This window comes from Hippoglossus stenolepis, chromosome 18 (assembly GCF_022539355.2).
Source record: "Hippoglossus stenolepis isolate QCI-W04-F060 chromosome 18, HSTE1.2, whole genome shotgun sequence".
Lineage (NCBI taxonomy): Eukaryota > Metazoa > Chordata > Actinopteri > Pleuronectiformes > Pleuronectidae > Hippoglossus > Hippoglossus stenolepis.
In genome coordinates, this window is record NC_061500.1 from 19,594,456 (window position 1) to 19,604,349 (window position 9,894).

General features: G+C 43.9%; 1 protein-coding gene across 1 annotated transcript; it reads left to right on the forward strand.

Annotated features, from left to right (window-relative positions):
* The first annotated feature begins 296 nt into the window (after positions 1-296).
* Positions 297-9,106, forward strand: LOC118125921 (arrestin domain-containing protein 3). The gene is made up of 8 exons (XM_035185002.1): positions 297-820; positions 4,464-4,545; positions 4,858-5,005; positions 5,652-5,754; positions 5,872-6,128; positions 6,794-6,947; positions 7,023-7,177; positions 7,915-9,106. Exons 1-8 carry the CDS (start codon positions 541-543, stop codon positions 7,990-7,992), a joined length of 1,257 nt encoding a protein of 418 aa, XP_035040893.1. The 5' UTR covers positions 297-540; the 3' UTR covers positions 7,993-9,106.
* Positions 9,107-9,894: the final 788 nt, after the last annotated feature.

Here is a 9,894-nt window from a genome sequence, read left to right on the forward strand (position 1 = left end):
AAGTGTTTCCAATTAAATTAGTACCTCAGTGCTAGTACGTATGGCATGAAAAGTGTATTCACTGCATTAGTAGATAAATATGATGTTGAAATTTGTCAACTATGCACAAAAAGTTCTCCTGAAGAAACTGAAAAATGATTCCTAATAAAGTGCAGACACGTTCCCCCTCTGACTCTGAATGTCAATGTCGAAGCCACAGGCTGCAGCTCAGCTCGGTTGGGTGTGAGCAGGCCGGCCGGTGGGTGCGCACATGCTCAGTGAGGTTATTTTTACGCACAGAGGCTTTAAGAGCGCAGCGGCTGGAGGCAGACGGCAGCAGAGAGAGCGGAGAGGGAGCAAGGAGGAGAGCAGAGCCGCCCATCAGCTGTGCGTCTCAGCCAGATGAACCAGCACCGACGTGGCCGCGGACCCGGCTCTGTGCTGGGCACCCAGAGCTAGGGCGCATGAGTTGGTGCCGCACGGCTCTGCACGCGACCTCTCCTCCACAGACTCTTACTTTTTAGATTGACACCGTGTCGTCTCATTAGTTCCACTGTCATAATGGTGCTGGGCAAAGTGAGGGCCCTGGCGATCTACTTTGACAGTTTGAATGAGAACAACCTGCCGGCGTTCTCCGGTGGAGAGCTGGTGTCAGGGAGGGTGGTCGTGGAGGTCACCGGGGATGTGCGGGTGAAGAGTCTGGACATAAACGCGAGAGGAGTCGCCAAGGTCCGGTGGACCGAGTCGAGGAACGCCGGAGCCAACACGGCGTACACTCAGAACTACACCGAGGAGGTGGAGTACTTACACCACTACGACACCTTGATAGGAGAGGAGAGAGGTAAGCAGTTAGTTCAGTCTCACTGTCACACACACACACACTGCTGCCGCTGCCGCCGCTGCTGATGCGGGACAGCTCCTCACGCTGATCACGCAAACTTTTTCTGTCTGTGACGGGAAAGTTAGTGAACACAGAGGGTGCAGTCATGTGGCAAAACAAAGCGCAGAGCCCCCAAAACTCCCGTTGCATCATCAGTGAGCAGGCTCCGCGGTGCTGATGCAACAGCTGATGGTGATACCGGGCGCCTGTCCTCACTCCGAACCAACACGTGAATTATTCAGCCCGAGCGTTTGTTAAGCACAGACCCTCCGCAGCAGCAGCAGCAGCAGCAGCAGCAGCAGCAGCAGTTTGTTGTGCACTAGTCTGCACCCTGCCGTCTCACTGCGTCTGAATCCAAAAGTTGCATCCCATGCGTAAGAGAAGAAATCCACCCGAAATCTAAACAAACCAATGTGCGTATTTTTTTTTACGTTTGTCGCAATATTAGTGCAAACTGATGCAGAATGTACATTTTACTGATGATATCCTGATGTAGGCGATAGCTCAGGCAACTCCCTTTGTTAGAAGCGGTTCAAACCTGTTCAGAAACTGCCAGAGAGGGAGGGAGGGAGGGAGGGAGGGAAGGAGGGAGGACCAGGCTGACTCTGTGTGCATGTGTGTGTGTGTGTGTGTGTGTGTGTGTGTGTGTGTGTGTTGTGTGTGTGTGTGGTGTGAGTGTGTGCATGTAATGATATGTCAGCTGCTATCCTCCTCACACTTCCTGTACCTGTGTGTGACTCTTGTAAAACCTGATGCTCAAAGGCTGTGATGGAAACATCATATAAATAAAAGGCCCCTGCAGGGATGTGATACATCATTAGCTTGTGGCTCAGACTGCCACCTCCTCACCAGACTAACACTAACAGCAGCAGGTCATTTGAATTGTCACACTGAGAGACACAAGACCAATTATTCCAAAACAACACCACCACCACCATCATGGAGGATTCGCCGTCACCACCAACGACTTTGTTATCTATACTGGCCACGCTCCACAGCTACAGCCTGTTAGTTTGTTTTAAAGTAAGGATTTGGGGGGTCAAAGGTCAAGATGAAACAAGACCATGTGGACAAATATTGCAGATGCTTCTCTTTCAGGGAGGAATTTGTCAATTATTCTGACTCAATAACAGCAAGTTGGGACAATTTTGCAGCTGCAGCTTTCGGTCAAATCACGTGATCTTCCTCAGCAGATGAGAGTTTGCCCACTTGTATTAATATTGTATACGTTCAAACACAGTTTTCATGTTTCAGTTATCTTCATTCTTGAATGACTTTATTCAACACAGGCTGATGCATCAGCCAGTGTTAGGTGAACACAGATATGGTACATTTGTCAGCTTATAAATAGGAAACTGCAGAAGAGACAAGTCAAACTAGTTTGAACTGCATCAACTTGGATGCAAATCATTGTTGATCTTGGTCACAGTTTTAAAAAGAAAATCTAGATTTTTTTGTTTAAGTTTAAAATGTATGCAAAATACAATTATTTTATTATATTATATATTATATTAGTATCAGCCTCAGAGATCCTGTACACGTCAGGCTACAGACTTGCATTACACATGTATAATTCCATGACACTTAATCTCCATGTGCTGAGAAACCTCATGAGATCTGACTGAAAGCTCAACAAGCAGCTGCCAAAAGGACTCTTTTTGTTTTTAATGGAACTGCTGTGAAGTTACTGTGTTTACTGTGATGATGACTTTTGACTGTAACTGGTTTTGTTGTTTTTGTTTATTCTTGTGGTTGATGAATAAAATGATCTGAATGCAGCACATTTCTTTCTTCTGTCTTCATTTCTCTCATTTAAGTCTTTGCGTGAGAACAGTACCTGGAGTTCACTGATAGTGTACACCACCCTTCCTCTCTTGCACCCCCCCCTCATGCCACACACCACATGGCTGTGCTAATGTGGGCAGGGGCTTGTCACGGCTGTACCAACCGGAGCTTAGCCTGTAATTCATGTCACATTCCCCTCCAATGGGAGCCTGAGTTGTAATGCATGCGTTGGAGTTTCCAGCTGAAGGAAGCTGCTCAGTCTGGTTCATACCGGTCTACTCCTGCTTTGCTCTGTGTTGCCGGTGACTTGACGGGGGCGCACGCTCATGCATGCACGAACACACACACACCCAAACACACACACCCAAACACACACATACACACACACACACATGCATGCAAGCTGTTTATGACAGCTCTCACGGCAAACACATAGGAACAGAGTGTGAGACAGACACAAACAGCAGAGATGCAGGGTGAAACAGAGCGAGTGCTGAGGTGGCAGGAAGCTGAAGTTCAGCAGGGCTGAGTGCAGACACTTAGAGAATTTCAAATACAAACAACAACAGAAGAAATGAGGAAGTGAACAGAGGCCATGTTCTTTCTCCAACAGGGTGTGTTGCTCTTTACTGCGTCTATTATTAGTCCACATGTACTGTGTTTCCTTCTGAAATTCAGCAGACAAATTAAATGAACCTCAGATGTTTATACGACTATTCGTCTTCCACCAAATCCTTACTGCATCTGGAGTATTTAGTCTGTAAATGGCATCAGTTGTGTTCAGGTTAAAGCCCAACTGACCTGACTGCGACCACCAGGCTGCGTATCTGCACCGAGACTGGGGGTCAAACACAGGAGACACATGTTCAAACTGTGTAATTTGAAATGATACCACATCAGACCCTTCTCATATTTTATTTTAACAACAATGTGACTTTTAGAGTTCCACACGTCACAATGTTCTAGACTGTCAACTTGCAAAAGGCCACATTGGTCATTTGTGGCGCAGCGGTTTACCACCTATAGTTACGTTTCATTGTTGGGTGACATCTAGTGGCTGTCGCAATTATGACAGGAGCAAAGGAGGAAGACAGGCGACCTATAAAGAGCGAGGAAAGTTGGGTTTAACAAAACACAGCGCTTTGTTTTTCTCCTGCGTGAAACCAACAGTTTGATGTTTATTTTATTCACGATTGTTCCACAACTTTATAACTACATTTAAAAATTGTTACCATAACATTATATGTATCGAAATCATAAAGACATACTGATTTCAATCCAAACCATGATCTCATCCTAAATGTAACCAAGCACTTTTGTGCCTAAATGTACCCAAAGCATTATCGCTCGATTTGTTTGATGTTGTAACTACGGATGAAGGCGTGATCGTTAGATATCTGTTGTCAGGCTGACAGCCCACACCCCAAGATATTTATTTTAATGTCATATTAAAAAGGGGAAATCATCACGTTTTCTTTTTGAAGGACCGACAACTCGTTTTTTGGGCATTATAGCATGAAAAAAATAAATAAAACAAGATTAATCATAGCTATTAATCAGTTCTAACTCAGCATGAAAATGTGAATTTTAAACGAATTAGCTGGTGCAATTCCATGACATTTAACTATGGACTGGTTTTGTGTTTCATTGTCCTCTCCTAATAGAATTCACGTATTTCTGCTCGCTATGCTTTTGGAAACATGTGAATCCCCTGAGGTGAAGTGGGGAGTGCATTCCGCTGTGGAATAGATCTCCAGCCTGTGGTGTGGGCTGGGTGCAGAGTACAGGTGTATATGGACACATGTCCTTTGTCTTTCAGATGAAGATTGTCCAGAGGAAGGTCTGACTGTCCTGCACGCCGGCCTCCACGAGTTTGCTTTCAGCTTCAACCTGCCTCAGATGTGAGTAGTGACCAAGTACCACACGGTTTTGAGACCCTTTAAAATTATCTAGTTACAAGTACATTTTTTTCATAATTTGTAGTAGTACTGACATAATCTACTTACATAGCATTTCCAAATACTTTTCAGATAATACCTCTGTGCTTTTACTTGAGTTGAATGCAGGGCTTTACCTTGTAGTGGAGCAGTCTATGCTGTGTTGGTATTTGAAGTTAAAGGATCTGTACTGGATGTACTCAAAGTAAATAACAGTATAGCCTCACTTCCTCACTTCCTCACACTCTTTCTTCCCTCTGCATTCCCATCTTTCAGGGCTCTGGCCACGTCTTTTGAAGGGAAGCACGGCAGTGTGAGGTACTGGGTGAAAGCTGAACTGCACCGTCCATGGCTGCTCCCCGTGAAAGTCAAGAAAGAGTTCATTGTGTTTGAACACATCGACATCAACACACCACTGCTGCTGGTAGGCACATTGCACACGCTGCGGTTACTTTAAAGGAACAGTTTGACATTTTGGGGAAATATTGGTTAAGGGGACATATGAAGCTACGACCTAGCTGGTTTGCTCTGGAGCAGAGGAAGGTTATGAAAACGCCCTTATCCTCGGGTTCCAGTTTCTTCTTCTGCGGTCCCAGTGTGAGGATTTGCCCGTTCCATTGTGTTTCATTTCATTCTGGACTTTTGCTGGGACAAAACGAGACATCAAAAATATGATGAAACTCTGATGGACACAAATATTCATAGCACTTTCACACATGCCATTCACTCGCTGTTCAGAGGGGATTTGAGGTTCAGTGTCTTGCCCAAGGACACATTGACATGCAGACACAAGTAGCTGGGGATTGAACCACCGACCCTCTGATTGATCGGTGGCCGATCTCCTGAGCCACAGCCAACCACTGTGTTGGCTGCTGGTTGCTGACTTAAATCTGTTGTACTTGCTTTTGTGTTACCGTTGAAAAACTGGCTGCAGCTCCATATTTACCATCCAGACAGGAGAGTGGCATCAATCCTCTCATCTAACGCTATAAACTATCATAAAGGAAGGGATGGACATAATGTTTTTCATGTTTCGCCAGCAGTTAAAACTAATAGTTTTATCTGAACAGGCTCCTCAAGCTGGAACAAAGGAGAAGACTCTGTGCTGCTGGTTCTGTGCTTCAGGCCCGATCTCCCTTAGTGCCAAGATTGAGCGAAAGGGCTACACACCAGGTGAGAGAGACCTCCTCTTAACTTCTCCACCTCTCCTTCTTCTCTTTCTGCCTGTGAGATTCACTTATGTCACTTCTCTCTCAGTCTGACAGACTGATCTGTTGTCTTCTCTCCAAGGCGAGTCTATCCAAATCTTTGCCGAGGTGGAGAACTGCTCATCCCGGGTTGTGGTGCCCAAGGCTGCGCTGTACCAGACCCAGACCTTCTATGCCAAGGGCAAGGGCAAGCAGATCCAGCAGCTGGTGTCCAATCTGCGAGGAGACCCCCTGCCGCAGGGGAAGAGCCAGAGCTGGGAGGGAAAACTGCTCAAAATACCTCCGGTGTCCCCGTCCATCCTGGACTGTCCTATCATCAGAGTGGAGTACGCCCTCGTGGTAAGTCTACATGTTCCCTTTCCAGTCAGAAAATGAGACATAAGTGATTTGTTTCCATGGAAAGTGACAGCTAATTATTAGTTGTATAGACCTGATGTTAAAATATTTCATACTTGAAATCCATTATTCTTTTATGAAAACTAGCTTTTTTAAATCAATAATAACACAGTAACTCACTATAAATGTATAACCTGTTGATAACATACTAATAATATACAAATAAGGTGTTAATATCTGACAGTAATTTACTTAACTAAAGTATACACAGTAATTCTACAAAGAACATGCTAAGAACATACTAATTATCAGTTAATAAAAAACAAACTAAAACCAATATATATAATGTACATAAAATAATAATTATTATAATAGTTGCTGGGAAACCATGAGAGAATCTCCTATTCTTTCCTGCTTCCGCTTCCCTCTAACTGCAAACACCAAAAAACGTATTATTAGCAGTGTGATGTTATTATTATTAGAATGAGGCAGATAACATAGTGGTGGATATTGTCTTATTTCTTCTAAATGTTCATGTCTCTAAAAAAAACGTTTAAATACTTTGTGGCCTGTATTCCACAGAAGAACAAGTAGAACTGGTTTCAACCGCAGCAAGTCATCTTTTGTTCTTTTTCAACTTCTCCGGCACACACTCCCTCTGCCTGCAGGTTTATGTGGATGTCCCGGGGGGCTTGAACTTGTCTCTCTCGCTGCCGCTGGTGATTGGGACCATACCTCTCCACGCCAGCAGCTCCCGCACTTCCAGCATCAGCAGCAACTGCAGCACTTTGACATGGCTGGGCCTGTCGCAGACACCTGAGGGTGAGTATTGCAAACTCAGCAATACATGTGCAAACAGTAAAGATTCCTTACACTTGTGTTTTTTTTCTACTGCAGCACCACCAAGCTACAGCGATCTGTCAATATCAGAGTCCCACAGGCGAGACTGTCTGCAGGGCTGTGATAGGTCTGACGGGGAGGGAGAGGACCAGGGATCTCTGCTAACTTATATCACAGAGTTCAGATATCTTCCCCCGCCAGTCTACTCTGAGGTACACGTCACTTACACACACACCCAAACACACGCCCAAACACACACACACACACACACACACACAAACACACACCCAAACACACACAAACACACACCCAAACACACACACACACGCACAGAGAAAGTCAAGAGTGATCTGGCCAAGGGCAGCATGAAAACATGTTGCAACAGTAAAAACAAACAAAATATGATAATAAATCCTGAAACAGTGCCAGAGAGTTGAAAGCGAGGTAAAGTACTGTAAGAGGTGAATTCTTCACGCAGGAAAGAATTGGAAATATCTGCTAGTAGCTAATTCCAAGTTTTACATAAAACAAATTTGGACAAACACAGGCTAAAAGTCAAGGTAAGGTAAATGTAAAGAGTGAAGATTGAATGGTTTAAACAAATGGTAGCGTCAATGAAGAGGTGTCTCACAGGTTTCTCTTCAAACTGCTACATCTGCTTGGCTTTAAGACACATAATTCATCTTGATATCAAATATTAGCAAAGGCTGAATGAACTTCAGCTTATTTTCAGGTTGTAGCTAAAGGTTGTGAACACTAATCAAGCTGCCATGCACTGCAAGCTTTTGTTGTAGTCATTTGAGCTTTCTAATATGATCAGATATTGGAACTAAACACTGAACTTCTAATATCTAGAATTTTATTTTATCTGACCATTTATTTCATACCTTGTAGTTTTGCCCATCAGCAGCTTTTAAAAATGCATCTGTGCCTCTGTAACCCACCCCAGGTTGACCCTAACCCAGACCCTGTGGAGGTGTGTGGGGCCATGGATGTCAGGAGACCTGACATGTGTCCATCCCGCTGAGGAGAGCTCTGAAGCTCAGAAGACTTCTGCCCAAACAAGACACCGTCGCCGTCAGCTCCCAGGCCCACACAGCCAGCTTCTCGCCAGATTATATACCACGTCAAATGAGGCTGTACCCTCCCTGACACGGGAATGTCAGCTGAGAGAGTATTAGGTGACCACTGACGAATGGACCAGTGATGTTGAGCCATCCTCTATATCCTGTGCTCAAGTCGAGGCAAAAAAAGCTCTGTCTGACAACACTGTATATGTCTTTCAGAGTAAGCCTCCTTCTGCCTCACGGTGAATTTTGCACATAACCGAAAAGACTGTTTTTCTATCAGTGGTTCTATATTGAATCTGTCCACAGGTCTAAACAAAAGTGTACTCCTTGAACTAAAAGGCACATTTAAAAGAGGACAGAAGCTATTTTCAGTCAAATGATAGTTTGAGCTTATGACTGTGGCCTGAAGGCGTCACAAACCAGACTTCAGGTGGAAACCGTTGCTTCTTGAGAACAAATCTGAAACTCACCAAGAGATTTCAACAAATTAAAAAGCAGAGGCCGAGAAAATAAGACAGGGGATGTTACCGACGATAAGTTGCAGAAATGCATCACGTAAACGACCACCTCGAGCAATTCAAATAAAGCTCAAATTGTGTGTGAAAGTGTGTAAATGAGAGAGTGTGTGTGTGAGCGTGTGTGTGCTGGTTTTACTGTCCAGGTTAAACAGATACAGGCCCGAGACAAAAGCACAACTCCGACCAACCACGATAAAATACCACAAGTTGCCTGTAGGTTTCTGCTCTGAGCTAAAGCTTCTCTCGCTATAGATTATTTGCAAACGTGGATGCTAAGAAGCTTTGGGCTCGCAAAGACAATGGCAAAGTGTAAAAGATAAATGTTTACAGATGAATATATCAAATTGAGAATGTTGTTCAAACATGACTTCTTCCACCTGAAATTTCTAACTACCAAGTGCAATATATTTTTGTATTTGTGTTTTTTTGCACTAGTTTTTCATATACTCTATTGCTGTTTATTCCATTTCTGTGCATTATATATTATTGTCAGGATCATATTGCTGTCATGATCAACTTTTGATAAAATAAAGGGGTTTATTTTATAAAATAATGAGCCGCTTTGCAGTGTTTTTGTATTCTTAGTCTTCTGTGCGTCAGACAGTGGAAGTGTCTGGACTATGATCTACAGTGTGATTTCTGCTCCACTGCTGAGGATACAGCAAACCAGATGTAGGGCAGAGCTCACGTGAGCTGCTGACCCAATTCTTGACTGCAGACAGGCAAACACCACGGAGGGAAAAAAACTGAACAGAGATTTTAGAGTAATGCTATTTTCATAACCTACAGTATACAGGCTTCCAGTAGTAATGTTCGATAAAGTATTTCCAGTTCAATTCAAATCCGGAAATAGAGACCATATACTCACACTTACACACATATATTGGATGAAAGAATAGGACATAATTACACCAGCCGTGTGTGTGTTTTTAGAGTTTAACAGGGATTGGTTGTATGTCAGGGACTCCTGAGGGAACAACTCATCAGCACTTCATGATCACTCACTGAAGACTTTAACCTTCATTTGATATCTTTGACACTAAGGAGTGCTTAATGGTCAGCAGACCATCGCCTCCAAAGGCAGAGACCAGGCTGCCACTGTCGCTGCTGGTAATTGTGGTACCCAGAGGCTGAACGCTACAGTTTTCACCAATACCACCTAAACAAAATGTCCCGTTCTTCAACACTTTGAGTGATGAAAACAAATATTGGAGGGACTGCCATGAAATTTGGTAAAGACATCGGATCTGCCCTAAACTAAATCCACCTACGAGCAGTTTTAAAGCTCCCTGAGTGTGTGTTTAATCCCTTAAAACAACAATTCACACTTTTATTGTCGGT

What these genes read in the sequence shown, in the direction of transcription:
- LOC118125921 (XM_035185002.1), top strand. Translation starts at nt 541, where the DNA reads ATGGTGCTGGGCAAAGTGAGGGCCCTGGCGATCTACTTTGACAGTTTG. An exon ending in TCAACACACCACTGCTGCTG is followed by an intron (nt 5,006 to 5,651) that starts GTAGGCACATTG and finishes TTATCTGAACAG; the next exon opens with GCTCCTCAAGCTGGAACAAA. An exon ending in CCCCGCCAGTCTACTCTGAG is followed by an intron (nt 7,178 to 7,914) that starts GTACACGTCACT and finishes AACCCACCCCAG; the next exon opens with GTTGACCCTAACCCAGACCC.